General features: G+C 37.4%; 1 protein-coding gene across 2 annotated transcripts; it reads right to left on the bottom strand.

The window, feature by feature from the left end:
• Positions 1 to 2,385: 2,385 nt before the first annotated feature.
• On the bottom strand, positions 2,386 to 19,289 carry FBXO30 (F-box protein 30). Of its 2 annotated transcripts, none has more exons than XM_057527690.1 (3): positions 19,211 to 19,289; positions 8,686 to 10,735; positions 2,386 to 4,884 (listed from the first exon to the last, which is right to left on the bottom strand). In XM_057527690.1, the coding sequence occupies exons 2-3, from the start codon at positions 10,717 to 10,719 to the stop codon at positions 4,681 to 4,683; spliced, it is 2,238 nt and encodes a 745-aa protein (XP_057383673.1). In that variant the 5' UTR covers positions 10,720 to 10,735; positions 19,211 to 19,289; the 3' UTR covers positions 2,386 to 4,680. The 2 variants fall into 2 exon arrangements, with proteins under 2 accessions (XP_057383673.1, XP_057383672.1); XM_057527689.1 differs by having other exon boundaries at positions 19,089 to 19,222.
• Between the last annotated feature and the right edge of the window lie 310 nt (positions 19,290 to 19,599).

The following is a 19,599-nucleotide window of genomic DNA, read 5'->3' as shown; positions in this document are numbered from 1 at the left end:
AAATCTACTTGGCCAAGTTATGGAGACAATACATGCAAATAAATATATGTATAAACAATACATTTATAGATTTTACCAATCACAGATGTAATAAAATACTTGTAAAAATTCAGCAAAAGGCCCTATTTTTACAAAGGATTTTCAGAGCAGCATACGGTACTTAATTTCTACTTTGTTTCCTTTTGGTATTACCCAATAACTCTTTCCAAAACACTTATTAGTAATCAAATATTCTAGGCAACAATATTTTCCAAAATAATTTCCCTACATCTAAACTTCCCTTCTCTTTCTGCACTTGTAAAGAAAAGTGAACTGCGTCCAAAACGCTCATCGGTACTTAAACTTTGAGTACCTAGGTTTTTTCATCCATACAATGGAAACTTAAACTTACTTTGATCTTTTAAATTAAGGAAAATTGTGAAAAAGGTGACTTTAAAAGAAACCATTCTTCCTCTCCCCTTATTTTATTTAAAATGGAGTTTACTAGCGTTAGCCTTTACTTGTACATCTTGAACTTTTTTGTTTGGAAATCAGTTTCAGATCAAATCCTAAAAAAAAATCACTGAATTATTTTAAACACAATGGATGAGTCACTGATTAACTGATTTTCTTTAACGGCATCACTAATACACTCTTGCTTTCTAGGCCTCACAAGCATGTTAAGACTACTAAGAGCTATATTTAGATAACCAGCCAAACACACATCAGAGAAATTATTTCCATCAGAAGGATTTATCCAGCCTTTTGAGAGAACGAAGGCCAATCACTTTCTTTCCACTGTAATTCTAAACACCCACCTCTGCAGGTTCCAATTATATCACTTTCCAATGTGGTGTGTCATGCATGAAACAAACATATTTTTTAATGTTTGTATAAATATTCCTTAGAAAATTTTTAAAATAAATAAGCTCCATGTCTTTTTAGGTTGGGATGCAAAACATGAAATCTGTTTTGCTTCTGAACACCAAAACCTACCTTCAAATTGCCAGAGATTAAAAACCTGTTATAAATATGGTAGTATAAACTACCATATCTTCAAGGATTCCAATGTTAAGGGATAGTTAATAATAGCAACAACATTGTTGGGACATGTAGCACAGGGTCAAAGACCAAAAAAGATTCTATACTACTGATATACCAGAAACCCAATCTTTAATACCTCTTATTGATAGTGTTGAAAGAATTCCTACAGAATTCTTGTAGAACTTAATCCAGTATCATTTTACCTCTACTCTGTCCATCCTAGAAATCTAATATGTTCACATGATTCTGCAACCACTCAACAAGAGAATGAATGACTAGGCTAAATGTTAGCGCTAATGAACAATCTGCAATTAACCTTGACCAGAAGAAACACTAGTGAAATACTAAGAGTAAATTTAAGTTACTAGTAAATACTAACTTTTAAAAAAAATGTCCAAAAAACATGGTACCTAATGCATTTTGTCATATGGCTGTAAGATTGTGACAACATATATCATTAAATTTAATCATTTAGGTAATACTAATAAATTACTATTACTCTTAATTTCGGATCATACATGTAGCTACATGCACACATATATCTGTTTCAATAACACATCATTCAGGAGAAGAGCTGGCATAGTCCCAGGCTTTCCTCTGAATTCTCATACTTTACCATGCATCAGAATGCATGCATGGTTTGTTAATACATTGCTGGTTCCCATCCCATAGTTTCTGATCCTCTAAGTCTGTGAAGGGGCCCAAGAATTTGCATTTCTAACAAATTCCCAGATGACGCTGAGGGTCCAGGGACCACACTTTGGGAACCACTACTCTAAGTGAACTGTGATTCTCAGAAGCTACAGAAAGAGAGAAGGACAGAGAGAGAGACAGACAGACAGACAGGGTGGGGGGGGGCATTGAGATTAAGCTAACAGGCAGTTCTGGGGAAAAAGGCAGAGGAGAAAAGTGAATTCAGATATTTCCCTCCTTCCTAATACCTGCCCTTTATCTTGCTGGTTAGCAAAGACTAAGGTATCAACAAAGGCTTCTCAAATGACAACTTACTTGGCCAAAACACAAACCTTTACATGCTTAAAAGGCTAGACAGATTGTTCCTATTACAAGTTTTAGAAAAATAATATTGCCAGAAACTCTTCAGCCTTTCAATATCCCTAGGTGGGACTACTTTCAAGAAGACACTGAAGGGGCAGAGAACGCTAACTGATGAGTTTTCTATATTAAAAAAAAAAATTAATGTTCACCAGTAAAACATGGGCGAGCAATGATAATCAACAAGCAACTCCTACAACATGCAGAAACAATACTACAGAAACAATATGACTGTGTTTGGAATTTGTCAATCAAGGATTAAAATTTTATTTAAATGTAAGTTTTTTCTTTTTAAGTTACTGAGCCATATAAAGGAAAATATTAATTTTATTAGAATTTGAACAAATGCACAAAGAAAACATTTTAACAAAATAGTATGGTGGCATAAACAAAAAAGAAAACAGCCAAAGACGTGTAAAAGAAATAAAAGGTAGAAAATGTTAAATATCTCATGATCCAGTGTGGAAACATGGAGTCTAAACTTAAAAAACAAGGATTTTAAAAAAGCACAACCATAAAACAAAAAGTTAATGTTTGTGCTATCCTAACCAGACACATTCTTCAGCCAAAGTTTAAAAGGCAGAGTTATATTTTACAGTATTTGATATCTTATTTCTGACTTTTTCACAGAAAGAGACTGTTTATGCAATTCAAATCTCACAGTTGAAAAAGCTGGTTTAAGCACTAAGAAATAAGTATTCTTCTAATTAAAATGACAGGTGGGGCAAAACAATTGATTAGTCTTTAACGCTGTATTTTTCAACTGTAATAAGGCCTTGATCCAACCAAGTCTTAAAGCAATTCAGAATTCTTTTGTAATGCCCAAGGAACGCCTCTGCCCTGCCCGACTGCCATACATGGGAATCAAGAAGCTAGTTAATAGAGCATTCTCAGGGACAAATGTAGGAAGAGAAGACAAAATAGTTTTCAAGTTTTTTTTAGCAAAGTAACTTGTAACCATTTCAGACGACCAAATGCCACAAGTTACCTAAATTATTTAAGTACAAGTCTCCATCTTTGCAATTTATTTCTTAATACTGATATATTCATTTTTCTAAACTGACCATATCAGGTTAATAACAGTATAAATCAATTTGAAAACTATAATAAAATACCTCAAGAATAGGTCTTTGAATATCTGTTATATTTTGGTTTTACACAAAGATGCAATTCTTAACTTTTTTGGTAGAGAAGTCTATGGAATATTAACCTGGAAATGTTTTAAAGAGACTGTCAACCAGGACAGGTTTCTGCATTTCATGATTGTCATCTTACAAAGATAGCAAATGTCACATTTTTAAATGTCTTAAAACAACATAATTGTGATTTTTATAAACATCAAAAGGCAAAAATTTTAAACACTTGTGATAAAAAGTTAAGCCCTTTGCATTCTGAATATCTGAAATTTATTCACGGAACATGCCCAATTCAAACTTAAAATGAGGTATACAGTCGTCTCTCAGTATCTGCAGAAGATTGGTTCCAGGACCCCGCTACGGTCCCAAAAGTTACAGATGTTCAAGTCTCTTATATAAAATGGCATAGTATTTGCACATAACCTACGCATACTTCCCATATACTGTAAATCATCCCTAGATTATTTATAGTACCTAATGCAATGTAAATGCTATGTAAATAATAGTAAAATAATGTAAGTGCCATATAAATAGTTGAAGATGAGTGGCAAATTCAAGTTTTGCTTTTTGAAATTTCATGGAATTTTTTTTTCAAATATTTTCCATCCTTTGGTTGAATCCATGGATATGGAACCTGCAGATATGAAGGGCCAACTGTATTTTCTTCTCTCCAAGTACCAAATACCTAGCAAATATATAATACCATATACAGTTTCAAATTAAAGTAAATTCACAGGGTTTTTTTTTGTTGATTTTGCTTTAACCTGTCACGTAACACACTGCCATGAGTCTCTGGATGTGGCATCTAACCAAAAAAAGCTGCATATGGTCAACTCTCTGTATGAGAGTTGTAAATATGTAAGGCGAAAACATTTTTGTGGACTATTTTTAAAACATGATAAATGGCATTATCAACATTACTCATGATTTTAAATATTATGTATATGTTAGAGATCATCGACATATCAACAATTATGTAAGGGGAGCACTAGAAAATAAAAACTTTATAATGGTCTTATGCAGTGTTTAAGCAATTGAATGTTTTCTGAATCTGAGAAGCCTACGATGTAAAAATTAGAATCAAAGTTTTGATTTTTGAATGCATAGGTTATAACCCATAGAAAATGAGGAATAAATTGTTTGGTCAGGATCTTGTTAGTTTAAGAAGCAAAAAATATAAGAACCAAAATATGCACACCACTAAAAATACTAATTCTGAAAATTATGTAGCTAAAAATTAAATCACCCTGTCCAGCAAGTTCCAAAAAATTCACACATTTCAAACATTAAGGCAACTTTTTTTCCAACTAAACAGTACTTTATAAAAATATAGGTCACTTCAAAACATTATATACATAGTGACAATGAATTTAGCTAGTTGTAATCTTTAATACATTAATAAAGTGTCACATATTACCAAGAAATTATACTAGGTGCTTGCATGTATGTGCAAGTGGAATTACAGTTTTTAAAGTACAGGTTTTAAAACTGAGCGAAGTGAACGTCCTTCTTTAGTGAGTTCTCGTGTCACACACATACACGGCAATGGGATTGCTTCCTCCCGTTTCTCTACAATATTGTAACTGCATTTCTTCAAGTGGTCAGCCATGCTTAGGATGTCAGCAAATTTCCATTCATTGACAGAACAAAATGCAGTACTGAATCGCCATACCTAGAAGAAAATTCTACTTCAGATTTAAACAAGTCAATTTACAAGAATCAAAACATACTTCTTGCTCTAACTGCATACATTTCTAACTGTTAAGAGAAATATCTAATATAAAGTTTCAAGTAGTTAGCTACAAAACTGGAAGTAGTAATCCATTTGGATACAAATCTGTTTATCAAATATTTGTAAGATAAATCATTTCTATGACATTATAACTTCAATAAATATAACCAAAAAGAAAATAAAAGACAAAACTCAACATTGAAAATCACATCCAACCTGGCTTACTTATTAAGCAATTTTTATGAAATATTCAGAGCTACTTCCTAAAATAATGCATATTGTACACCAGTCTTTCATCCTATCCAAATGTCTATATATATATATAGACCTACCCACAGTCTGGAGATATTGACAGTACAAGTGTTATTTTTTTCTCCAAGTTTTTCTCCCATTCCTATTACACCATATGAAGTATACTAAAAAATACTCTAGAATATTGTGCCAAGGTACTTTTTCTTTTCATTATTTATAAGTAGTAAACGCACTTAGTAATAACGAGGAACACAAGTGCTTCAATTTGTTCAACATGTTTCTGGAAATTTTTATAGAGCTTTTTGTAAAATGAATCATTTTTTAATTCCATATCATTGTAAAATACATTTCTGGGAAAAATATTTACATGCCATCCCTGTTCTGGTAAAAATAAGAACTACTTTCCCTTTTGCCCACTCAGCAGCTCCAAGCCCTGAAGCACTGTCACCTTATAGGTCCAGCAATGACTGTGGTGGCCCCCTCTCATCTTTACAATTTGAAAATATAAAGTTACCTGAACATAGGTAACAAGCATGAATACAGCAAGACAGGCCTAGGCATCCTAGCTAAGCTAATCAACAAGCAAATGTCTAGAGAACCCTGAACCCATGGCAAACAGCAGATACTCTAGAAAGTAGCTGTGAATTTGAGAGAAGCCCTCAGCACTCATTAGAGCTTCTCAGAAAAGAATGCTACGAATTCTGGGGTGGCCAGATGCCTTCAAATTCTGAACACAATTATTTTTCAGCCAGCAATAGAATAGTTCAGCACATAAGGTACTTAATCACTATACTTCTTAAGGTTATATCAATTACCCTGCATGGAGTCATTTCCCAGATGTCAGTGAAGGCCTGGAGAGTAGCTAACAATAGACATTATAGATTACAATTCCCCATAACCACAAAACTATACTAAGAATTAGGAGTTTTTGTTAAGCTTCACAGAATGAATTTGCTGAAAGATTCAACGGTGGCAGACAGCCTCCCTACTTCCACACAGTCAAAAGAGTCTGGTGAAACAAACTCAGGAAAAAAAGGACGGCTCCCATCTCCTGATGACAAGGTTTCTTAGTAATGGGCCAATTTTGCATCCAAGTATACATCAAGTATTTACTTAGTGCCTGCTATATGGGAGGTGCTATGCTAAGCAATTAATATTTTGGTTCCCAGAGAGTCTCACTTCTCAATGAACTTAAGTCTAATGAAAGAAACTGACAATTCATCAGTGAATTTCCAAACAGCATGGTCAGTGCTTCAGTAGGGGTACATAGGGTAGGAGGTACATAATGGAACACCACAAGAACACAGAGCAGTGCACCTCCCTAAGGGCTTCAACGGGGTCGGAGTAGGCTTTCTTGACAATGTAAGATCTGAAGAGTAGTAAGCAGGATATAGCGATGAGATGATGATCACAACCCCCAGAAACAGGTTCCCAGGGTCTGAATCCACCAACTGGACAAGTTACTTAACCTCTCTATACTTCAGTTTCTTCATCCATGAAATAGGGACAGTAGATTAAATACATTAACGAAAGTAAAGTACACACTGCGTAGAACATCTCAAGTGTTCAGATGTAGGTATCAGGGACAGTGTACTCAAACACCTTAAGGCAAGAAGAAAACATCAGACAACTGTAAATAAATTCCATGGTTGGAATATAAAGTGACAAAAGGAAACTGAAGAGGTAAGTGAGGACAAGATTATGAAAAGTCTTAAATGTTTCATTAAGGAGTCTGCCTCTACCCCAGGGCAATGGACGGACATTTAAAAAGTTTTCAAGCACTACAGCATAAGAACTGTATTTAAGAAATTATTTATCACTCTACCTCTTCTATAGAGAATATGCTGGAGAGGGACTCAGTTGGAAACAGAAACCCAGTAAGGAAGAGGCTACTGTAGTAACCCAGGAGAGAACTACAGGCCGGACTAATTAGGGAAACCACAGTAGAAACAGTAAGCAAACCTGAGAGGTATGAAGAAGGGAGACAACAGGACTTTGTGATTACCTGGATATGGAAATAAAGGGGGGTAAAAAAAGGGGTCAACCTTAACTCCCAAATTCCTAGTTTAGGCAGCTTCAGAGATGAAAATGCCATTTTCTGAGATTAAGAGGGGTAGAAAAGTGGAGTAGGTTGGACCTGTTGAGTTTGCTGAAGCTGTGACATAATCAAGTGCAGATGTCCAGTAGATGCTTGTATATAATGGACTGGAGTTCAGAGGAGAAAATGGCCAAGATATACACATGTAATTTGAATAAATGATGGCAATTTAAACTCCAAGAGTAGATGAGGTTTTCTGCAGCAATAAAATCCCCAGAAAATATTTTACCTCATAGGTCAATACTAGTGGGCAAGGACAAAAACGGGCCATGCTCTGAGTGTCTCATCCCAAATGGCAGAGAGACACCAAATCATGTAGAAAATGAAAATACACACATACCCACATATATGCAGCAAGTATGAAATTTTCTACATAAAATAATTAGTGTGCTCATTTACTGGTCAAAGCTTCAGGAGAACACAAAAGCAGATGCAGAATTCTGAAAAACTGGAGCAATAAGTGAAAAAAAGAGAAAACCTAAGGGTGGCAAAAACAAAGTAGCCAGAAATGTGAACCCTGTTCAACCAATGTGAAGTTTATCAAATTTTTTTCTACTTTATAAAATCAAAGTTTCATATTATAAATGTTCTAAAATGAAAAAACACCTTCAATCAAAGGTATCTGTAATGCCTTCTAGTTTCTATTGGATAGTACCTCAGACAGAAGCTGGCCAAAAGTAAGATATCACAGGAGGAAAATGGTGGAGCCAGGATTTGTTCCCAACCTCCAGCTCAAGCTTCCAATCTGCAACACTCCCTTGTACTGTACTAAACGCAGAGTCAACAATATCAAATCCTACTGCCCTTATCTCACCTCAGCCTAATACATTTCCACATCCATCCATTTACATTCTCTATACCCCAAATACTCCATTGGTCACTTACTAGTAGTAGATTTATTTTCATGTCTCCTTATTTAAGTTCTACCTGTAATAACCAAGTTCTAAGAAAGAAATTGCTAAGAATGGACCAAAACTGCCAACTGCAAGCAGTAGAAAACCTTCTCCTTGCTTCCTCCTTTGTTCTATGGTGAAAACGTTTCAGACGGAGCCCAAATTAGAAGGTGGCTAACATGGACTCAAGCAAAGGGAGTTGTTACAGAAGAAGTAAACAGGTACAGAACCCCTCAACTGAAGAACTGGAAGTGGCCTCTGTCATATGACATTAGAATCTAGTTCTAGGATGTCTGCAGTAAATATGTGATTATGACTAACAATTCTAACTATTCTTGCTTTTATTATCATCATAAAAAAGTCTGTCATCATACTGAATTATTAAGTTTTAAGGACGGTCAATTTTGCAACAAGGTTAATTTTATTAATTTAGCAACAACATTATTAAGTGCCTATTATATGTCAAATAAGGGACTGATACAATTAAATTAAACCAACCTTTTCTTTTATCTGCCATGATGAATTTCCTTCTGGATACTTCCTTTTCCCCCACTGCAGTATGACCATTCCACGAGACTGAAGAAGACTGCCACACACATCCCTCATTAACTTGGATACACATGAGAGCTGGCATAAACTGAAGCCATCAAGAAAGCCTGCAATATGTTGCAGGACTTCGAAAGGAAGACTACTTAGATGGTCACTATGTAATCCCAGCACACAGTTTCTAGCAGGCTCTACTAACACTGTAGATACAGATGGCTGAACTCCAAATGACCTCAAATGGCGGTCATGTATAATCTTTGCTCCTTGTGTTGATGGACAAAACCTACGCTGAGAATAGGTACAACCATAATATGCTAAAGGACACCTCTGTTCCATCCAGCCATTGAGTCCAGCATGAATGTCACCATGCACGTTCTTAAAATGGGATGAAAATTCTTTTCTTCTGAATAACTGTCCACAAACAAATGTAAACATTGGACGCTGCTTGGGTTGGTACCTAGCGACACATTCCAATACTAAATCCAGCCCAAGTGTCTGAAAAGGACTTGGATTTGAAAGCTGAGGGTTGGCATGATCACAAGCTGAAGCTGAAGCTATTTCGCCAACCATTGTATTTGTAGCTAATATGGCAGACGGAAGTGAAAAGGTCTGCGTCCCAAAGTCGATGTGATAAACATCAACCATGCGACTATCAGATATACCCCTCCCACCTGGAGAATCTCCTAGACAAAACAGTAGTGCTGCTGTGATTAGATCTATTCCTTGGAGACCCATTGGATCTTCTGCAACTTCCAAATCTGATGTATCTACTGCTTTATCTTCCTTTGGTTTAGACCAACACGAATTAGAAAGAAATTTAAATGAAGGAGGATGACTGAAAGATAAGACATCCACATTCCTTAGGTCCCCTAAGTCTACTTTTTTCCAACACAAGTCTTCATCATCATCTGGCATGAGGATATGCTGAACTGTGCCATTAGGCAAAGCATTAGATGGTATTACTTCCCTAACTTGTGCTGCTACTGAAAGTGAACTAGAAGGTTCCGAAGGGCCATCTGATGCTACACATTCTCTATTTGTTAAGTTACTTTGTTTTGAGTCACTATGTAAATTCTGATTCTGCTCAATGACCTGTGTACATATATTTTCCAAAGGAAAGCCATTACAAAGAGCAGAAGTGCCGTAAGAACTGGCATCCAAGTCACATAATAAATCACTTGAACCATTTTGTTCAGACTGGGCATTCTGACTTGTGTCATTATGGTCAATCCCACCTACTGCTCCTATCTCATCCTCATAAAGATGGTCCTGGTCTTTCAAGTTTCTGTTCTGTAAGCTTTCTCTGGCATTTTCTTCTTCTTTCATTTCATTTGCGGAAGCACACAGACTCGTACTTAACATGCCAACGTCTCTTGTGGCGGTATTCAGGATATCTAAAGCAACAGCCAAACTTCTGGTTGTTTCAACAGTAGCTTGATAAAGTGCACCATAAGAGTCTTCATCAACAGACACCAAACCATTAGTATGTGGTATTTCTGGGACACTTGATTTAGCTGAGATCTGTTCTCTAGGTTCTGATACTTTATCAGTTGCTTTTGACATCATGGTGGCTACTTTGAGAGACTCTAAGAGCATCCTTTGGTCTTGAAGGGCCAAGGCCATATCTAATTGTGCCACTTCATCAACATCTCTGCTTAGATTTTCATATGATTTCCGGTCTGCATAACTAACTGGCCATCGGTTCCACTCCATAGTACAGCACACCACACTTGCAGGACACATTTCTAGATGTTCGGCAACTTTATTTCGAGCCATTGTAAATGGACATCCAAAGTCACTATTTAAGCAAGGCACTCGTTCCAATGGACATAAAAGTCGATGCTCGTCAGCTTTACAAGAATGGAAAACTGCTCCACAAACCAATGGACAACCTATCAAGTCACAGGAGATCCCAGGCTCTGGTCTGGTCATACACCGTCTACTGACACAATTCACGCAGTGCGAGTGCTGCAGCTCCTCCTCCATAATGGCCAGTCCAGCTCTAGTTATTGAGATGGAAAAGAAATAAGAAGTTAGGCAAAAAGTGGTCGCTTTTTAAAAATTGTTTTAAGAAAAAAAATCAAATCATGAAGGTATATTGGCTTATATGAGGATGAAATATATAAAATAAACATTTAACAAGTTTATTTGACATATAATCAATCCATCTTGAAACAGCTTAAGCACTTCAATTCAAGAAGCAAGTCAAAAGTTCATTTTTATATACCATATAACAATCTGCCCAACAGGCCAAACATTTCAAAATATAATACTTAAATTCTAGTATATTGTGTAGTATATAAATTAATGCCAAAAACCAGTTAATGAATATTTACCTTTTAGATTTCAGAGAATGCTTTAGCTTTTACCTTTTTAATTTTAACTAAACTGATTATGATGTACGCCACAGTGCAGAGACCTCATCATATTCCTAAAAGAGAATAATCTGAATTTCATGAATATACTTAACTAAAACCTGATTAGATGTTTTCTTTAATATTCCCTCCAAATACATAAATTCATGTAAGATTTCATCTATTGACCTCTCTTTCTACCTATGCCTTAATAAATTCTACAACAAATAGAGAGTAAGCCTTAATTAAAACAAAGAGGGCATTTATCCAAAAAATATAAGTTCTAGCTCCACTTCTGTGGCAGTGGGCAAATCACTTACTTCTGAGGGCCACAGTTTCCATTCATTCATCCAACACCTATTTATTGTTTAACTGCCATGTACCAGACCCTGTGCTTGGTACGGCAACGTGAAGATTAGAAGACATGGTGCCTCCTCTCAAGAAGCCTCAGCAGGAGGTCAGAGATGAAAGTAAAATCATGTCACATTTTTATATGATCAATATGACAGAGAAAATCAGTATGGGTGGAGGGTAGAGAAGAATTCACAGTAGTCTTGAAAGATGAGAAGTCTTAAGTACAGGAGGGTAGGGTTAGAAAGGAAGAGAGGCATTCAATGCTGAAGTAACAGCACATGCAAATACAGAAAAGCAAGAATTCGCAAAACATGTTGAGGGAACCTCAAGTTTCCCAGTATTGCTGGATCACAAGGTGAAATGCAAAGCAGCTGTGAGAGATGAGGTGGGACAGGAATAAGAAAAGTTATGGAAAGTGTGTTATATGCTACTCTAAGGAGTTCAGACTTTAAGTAGTTAGAAACCACTGAGGATTTTAAGCAGAGAAATAGTATCCATAAAACAACATGAGAGGATTACAGATAACTAATGTTCTTTCCTGCTTTTAGCAAGAAAAATTTTATACAAAAAAGAGAAAGTGTTGGCACAATGCACTGATTTACTTATAATTACTTAGCCTATTCAATGTCTTATTTCTATAATCTTCAACTTCTTTATTGGCTTGCTCCTATTAGCAGCAAAAACTTAAAAGACTATTTCATCTTTAAAAACATATATAATAAAGCAATATCCCCCTTTTGCTGTTTTTTTTCCTATACGGTCAAGCTTTCAAAAGAAAAACAACAAACAAACCCTGTTAACTTCCCATATACTCTTCAGCCTTCTAATGTGGCTTTACTTTTACCACCACTCATTAAAACCGCTCTATCAAGATCCTCAATGCTAAATCCAAAGGGCATTTTTTCCAGACATCTTCCTTAGCCATTATATCATTTTGTTGACTAATTCCTCCTTTCTGAACTACTATCTTTCTTTAGTTTTTATGGTCTCACGTTTCCCTGGTTTTCCCCCTACCTCTTTGGTTATTCCTTAATCTTTTCTTCTAAAATATTACTCTTCTTCAGGGATCCATGTCACTTCTGGTTCATTCTATACATTCTCCCAGGGTGCTCTCAATTTCTCAAAAGCTTCAATTACCACTTATATGCTAAAAACTCATCTATACCTCCTGCCCAGATCCCTCTTCCAAACTTCAGGTCTCTACAGCTACTTATTTATTATATATCTCTACGTGTATACGGCACAGGCAACTCACTCAAAATTTTCCAAATTAAATTAATAATAATTTTCTGGATAAGAAGCCGATTCTTAGCCTATTTTCTTCACTTTAGTGCATAAAAGCTTGCTAGTTCTCTCACATATTCTCTTCCATAAATTCTACCTTACTTCTAGGTGGCTAATGTAAACTAATTATTCCCCAAATTGCTATTTCTTTTTCTCCAGTCCAGGCTTGATTTTCCTCAAACTCAAACAGCAAAAGTCTATTATTGACAGAGCTTTGTTGATTAAGTAGAAAAGTTCTGAGTTGATATTATGGTGCAAACTGATGCCAGGGACAGAAAAAAACAAGGTACACATTTAACAACAAAACTACATTTTAAAACTGTGTTTAAAAATTACAAATGAGTTAAATACTTCTTAATGTTTATCCCTATAAAATTTAAAGCTAAAGACAGAACCTATAAATTGAAGATAGACATGCTAAAAAGGGTCAAAATAGAAGAAATGACAGACTAATGATGACATTTGTAAGTTAAGCAAAGAGAAACTTTAATAAGAATTAAGAGAAATTTTACTGGGTGATCAGATTGTGAAAACGGCTGTAGCTTTCTTATTTTACAACAACTAGACTGAGTTCATCTCACGTGCTGAAGGTTATAAACGTGATTGTTACTAAGAGAGAAACCTAAAAACACAAGCAGTTCCAACAGAAGTGACCAAGGCTCTCAGAACTAGTAGGAACACCTTATGTTACATGCATATCACATGATCATACCAGGCAGAACACATCTCAAAACATCGCTTAATTCAAAAGTGTTTAAAATAGCAACTGTTACAAACAACTGAGTTAAATGCAAAACAGCAACAACTTTGAAAGGTAAATAGAAGTAGAGGGCTCTCAAGATTCAAAATAAATACCCTCTTCCACACTATTCCCCCTCTGAATAAAAGAAATGACTAAAAAATAATAATAATAAAAATAAAAGCATCCGGGCTTCCCTGGTGGCGCAGTGGTTGAGAATCCGCCTGCCAATGCAGGGGACGCGGGTTCAGGCCCTGGTCTGGGAGGATCCCACATGCCACGGAGCAACTAGGCCCGTGAGCCACAATTGCTGAGCCTGCGCGTCTGGAGCCTGTGCTCCGCAGCAGGAGAGGCCACGATAGTGAGAGGCCCGCGCACCGCGATGAAGAGTGGCCGCCGCTTGCCGCAACTAGAGAAAGCCCTCGCACAGAAACGAAGACCCAACACAGCCATAAATAAATAAATAAATAAATATTTTTAAAAAATAAAAAAAAATAAATAAATAAATAAAAGCATCCACAGCAATGAGTCCACAACATTTATTATTTACTGAAGTAGACTTTAAGGAAAAGGGAACACTATGTACCTACTTTATCCTTCTTTGTAGAATCATGTCAATGTCACTTAGTCCTCATAACAACCCAGAGAAAACTGAGGTACAGAGAGGGTAAGTGACTTACCCAAGGTCATCTACCTAGTAAGTGGCAGAGCTAGGACTGAAATCTATATCTCATCAATACATATGGACGATAACAGATATGCTTACTTATAAAGTTTAAGAAAATAAGACAGCACTTCAGTAACTTGGTGATCCAGTTTTAAGATGGTATTTGAGGAATGGAGGTTACACAACTTTGCTTGCAGTTTATTCCAACACTTAATCACCCTTGTGGTCAAGAAAGTCTTTTTGGTCCTTTCTAATTATAATAGCACATTACTTTGCTTTGAACATAAGTGTTTTAAATTATTTTTAAAATAACTTACATTTATAATGCTCAGTATAAACATATGAAATAGTACAAATTTAACCATTCTCAAAACCGCTATACAAAGAAGGAATCAAGTTTTAAGTCCATTTTACAATTAAATATATTAAGAAATAAGTTTTTTTAAAATGCAGTAGACAATACCCAAAAAGTATTCTGGGGTACTGTTTCAGAATTTAAAAGTTCCAGATCCACCCTCTTTCAAGATCGCTATTATCAAATTAAATATGCCTCCAAAAAGTATTGCACAATTGCTCACAAATCCTATGAAACGGGTTTAAAATGTCAATCCCTGATTTATCAGCTGAACAGTGACACAGCATGTCCAGTAGAAAACTTGTTGCTAAAGCTGAGGCTTCAAGTTCAAGATGAGCTTAATTTAAAACTCCTCAGTACTAACTTTTTTTAAAAAAAACTCTCTTGAAAAAGAATCTTAACGTTCCAAATAACATATCTATTTACACTTAAAGTTGAATGACTGGAAAAAGTTTCATTAGACTAGAAAATACTGTAAAAGATTAAATGCTTTACAATAGTTTCAATTTTCTCTAACAGAAATTCTAGGCCAACTCATATAATCTGTGGCTGACAAGCAATCCATAAAAACAATTTAAGGCATGGCATTTTCACATACAATGAAATGAGACTTTGTCATTTAAGGCTATTTCTAGACAGAAAGATATTGCCCTCAAAAAAGAATTCCTTTCTTTTTCCAAATTCATTACAATACATAAGGCGATAAATAAATAAAGCACTGCAAATCAGCACGATTTTAAATATGCTAAATCAAGTCACCCAAATATTCAACACAGCTTGCTCAGGCTGTTCTTAATGTCTGCCTCTGCCTCCAAGAGACAGACAGACACACACACACATACACACTCCTTTCCTTCCCCAACTGTTACCTCAAATCTTTATCAGCTTAAATGTCACTTTTCCACATACCCAAAGGCAAGGTATGGTATGGATTCCGTATTATACTTATGTGCTCATTACACACTGCACTTTTCCTTGGTAATACTAGTCATAACTTGAAGTAAATCATTACCCTGTTTAATAGCTATCTCCACGGGAAAACTATAAGCTCCACAAAGGAGACACCATCTCCGTCTCATTCATTCCTGTGTTCCCTGTATTCAAAACTGTGCCTCAATTAGAGCCTCACTTATCGAAAAAACATGAATAAATGAAATTATTATAATACAAGAAATAACCAGATGGATTCCAAAACAATTCTTGACTTCATGGAAAACTACATACTTCACAAAAAGATACTTTATAAATCTCGAATTAGTCAACCAGATTGAGTCAAAATTACCTCATTGTACCAGCTATAAAAAGTCAAAAGTACTCAAACATTTACTGAGTATCTAGGTGATATGTTCCAGGCATTTTATATGAAATAAGCTAAACTGTCCATCAAGAAAACAAATCAAAGGGAAAAGTAAATCAAGTAAAATTAATTTCAATATTCCATTGTTTTAAAATCTTAAAAAATAATAGTAATAAAAGGCACAAAAGGAAACATCTACCTGTGTATTGTTGTACTATTTAAATTCCTTAATCAACCCCGCAGTCTGGTTACAGGTTACTGACTAGAGAGGCATTAGATGCAAAAAGAAAAGCAGAGGTGGAGGTGTCTGCACGTGTGCAGCTGCCTGAGTACATAAAGGGCGAGGAAAGGAAGCTCAGAAAAGGAAGTGGCGTCAGCCTACTTCCTTAATATTAAATTAATATGATATTAGATAAAAAAGAGTTCCACTGAGACAATAAAATGTTGCTTCAATGTAAGGCTGAAATGGAACTATAGACAGACTTGTTCAATTAGTTAACCATAATCACAAGTAGGTCTATGACTGAAACTTCATACTTAGCAATCACTTTTAATTCCTCCAGAGCAAGTCTCATCCTTCTTGTACAGTTGGAGGTGCTACTGCATAGTAAATACAAACATTTGCTGGCTGATTTACGGATCAGGTGCACTCAGTTTTAAAAACCATAATAAATCTACAACCTCAGTTGGACGTTTTATTTCATTGGTTTAAAAAAGGGGGGTGAGGTGCCTAGACAAGATTGAAAATCCAAGATCATTAAACTCCCAACTCAAAGCAGTGCCCTACTGCTGAGTCCAAAATGGCTAAATTGGTTACACTGTACACATTCTTTTATTAAATTTTGGTTTTGACTTTTTATTTACAGAATGATGACCTAATTATATGGAATTTTGTTTTCAACTTTTCACCCTTCCATTTATGATATAATCACAACATACCTCCTCCATTTCTAAATATGGACATGGGTAGCTTATTCCAAAGTGGAAGTCCTAACTATGTGCAATTGTTCTCCACTAAATAAGCAAACAAAATTACTGCAGACTTACATCAGAAATTAAAATAACATATATTAATAAATATTTAATATTCATACCAGAAGCTATTTGAGCTGAGACTCAGATAAAAATAATCCACCCTAATGATGGAACTCAGCTTATTAAAAGGGGCAGCATGGCACAGGGGAATATGGGCTTCCAAGGAATCTCAGCTTTGTGACCTTGAGGCAATTACTGTGCTGTGAAAACAACCTCGTACTCCACAAAAGTCGGCTATAGTATGCGTGTGTCCAGTAAGATACAAACACGCATTCCTCAGCAAACGGACGCACCCCGCTTTACACAACCGCCCCATCCGCACGCACAAACCGTTACGTACAATCATTTTTACATCAGGTCATTTATACTTCGGAAGCTGATTAAAAGCAATCATATGAGGAACTACCTGATGCTAACATTACCCACTCTTAAGAAAAAGACATAATACCCTTTTTGTAAAAGATTTTCACAGACTGGGTTGTAATTAAGAGATGCTCATCTGTATTTAACTATCTAGCTATCTACAGTGTAAAAACCACCAGTCCAAGGTCAATCCCACCTATTTCATCAAAATAAATTTGAAATTATATTTTATACAGCCTTTTGACTGAAGACTTTAATATTGATGAATTCTACAAATACAATGTCATTCCACAGCATGGTAGTCATGGTAACCTAGTTAAAAGATTTATCAAAAACCATATAGAATAGCATAAGGCTGATGCCATTAAAAGTCACATTTCAGTAATATATCAAACAGTAAACACATTAAAAAAGGCCTATTTTGGTGACCTTAAAGCACCTCTCTAACTATATACATTATCTCAAAATACGTATTATTTTTCTTCAACAGCATATTTTATTAGGACACTTTGTATATATTTTTTAAAGTCTCCAATGCTAACCATAGAGAAATACTGGATTGAAATTAAATACCCAGTACACTTGGAATGCATAAAAGTTTGCTATATCGGAAACTTCAGTTCTCTGATAACACTCACAAAACTCCACCCACTAACATTTCCAGAATCACACACCAAAAAAAGCTATGTCACCGCATTAAACTACCAGATAAAAACAAACTGACAATTTAAAAAGTTAGCAAAACACCATATTATCCCCAATTAAACTTCTGTAGTAAGAAACAGTGACTAAGCATAAAGAACAGTGATTCAGCGAAAACTGCATACTGAAAAACTGAACTCTTAGAAAAACCCTCATCTTACATTTTATGCTACTCTTTTCCCTTTTGCCCGTCAACAACTTTGGCAAAGCTTAATAAATATGAGCAAATGCAAAATTCTGTTAATATAATTTACTAGGTCTCTAAACGACACAAAACTGTACTGAAATGTAGCAAATAGAAATGAAAAGCTAAGAAAGCTTGGGGTTTTGTATTTAAAGTTTTAAGTCAAACTACACTGATACCAGCATGCCCATAAATAACTTCATCTTGGATCCCAGTCAAGAAAGTAATTTTGGAATAAAAGGTCAATTCCTTCCCAAGCATCTTTTATCCGAGACTTACGACATGGCTCAGAAAGAAAAACAAGACACAGGGAGAGGGGAAAGGAGTGCCAGAACCATGGTAAACAACACGCTGTGCTGTCTCTATTCTCTAAATACAAGTGTAAAAAACATACTCAAAGGAGATTAAATTCAACGTGCACTCTGTGGCCCCCTTCCAAGCAGTGCACTTCCACGACACAGGACACAAATAACTTGGAAATGGTCACACGCCTCAGATCTATAAAATCAGGATGTTTCTCTTTAATAGGGGCTGAGGCTAAGACTAAGATCCTCTCACTTCCATGAATGGAAAAGTTACCAACTTCACTCATCCCGGGGAGACAGTTGATGATGCCTCCCAGTCTTACTTTAACCCGTCTGTCCCCAAACAAAGCAAGTTTCTAAAGGGCAAAAGGAAAGAGAAGCCAGGCTTTCGAGGTTCCTGTGGCTCCCTAAGTTTAACTCCGGCTTCACCCCTCCCCAACACACAGACACGCGAGCCCGGGTGGCACGGGGGTCGGCCCTCGGGGCCTGGGTCGCCATTTGCTGGAGGCCTCCACGGCGGGCCGGGCAGCGGGCTGGGCGCGGACGCCCACGCCGCCGACTTCCTCTCGGCGCCCGGACGGGGCCGCGTTTACTCCGCCCCAGGCCCGGCCCGCCGGCCCCACGGCCGCCTGCGCCCCGGCCGCGGGCCTCGCACTGCCCGGCCACCGCCCCCGGCCCCGGCGCCGGCCTCCCGGGCGGGCCTCCCCGACACTCACCGGCCGGCCCGGCCGAACCGCGGCCCAGACCCTGGCTGCCGTGGCCGCCGTGCCCGGCTGCTCCCCGCTGTCCCGGCGCCGCTCCGCGCCCCACACCCCCGTGCAACCCGCCTCCTCCTCGCCTCTCTGCCCAGCCGGGCCGCCGCCTTTTCCCTCCCCCGGTCTTCCTCCTCCTCCTCCTGCAGCTCCTCGGCCTGCTCTCCCGGTGGTGGTCCTCCCCACCCGCCCCACCCCGCCCAGCTCTGCCCCGCCCACCCGGCCGGGCCCCGGGGCCCGTGGCAAGCCGGGCGGAGACGCGCACGCCGAACCCGAAGGAGACGCTCACGCCGAGCTCGGCGGGGACGCGCACGCCGCCCACCGACACTCCCCCGCCTCCCCGGAAGGGCCGTGACCGAGAGTCGGGTCCAGAGAAGTGTGGTCTCCGCGCCTCCCCGTAGGGGGTTCCCACCGGACCCCACGTGGCTCCTGCCCAGCAGGTCTACCAAATCCTGTTCGATTTTAGGATGCTGTA

The sequence above is a fragment of the Balaenoptera acutorostrata genome, chromosome 14, assembly GCF_949987535.1.
Source record: "Balaenoptera acutorostrata chromosome 14, mBalAcu1.1, whole genome shotgun sequence".
NCBI classification, from domain to species: domain Eukaryota; kingdom Metazoa; phylum Chordata; class Mammalia; order Artiodactyla; family Balaenopteridae; genus Balaenoptera; species Balaenoptera acutorostrata.
The sequence above is the reverse complement of the archived record's forward strand: the minus strand, read 5'-3'. Positions and strand labels throughout refer to the sequence as shown.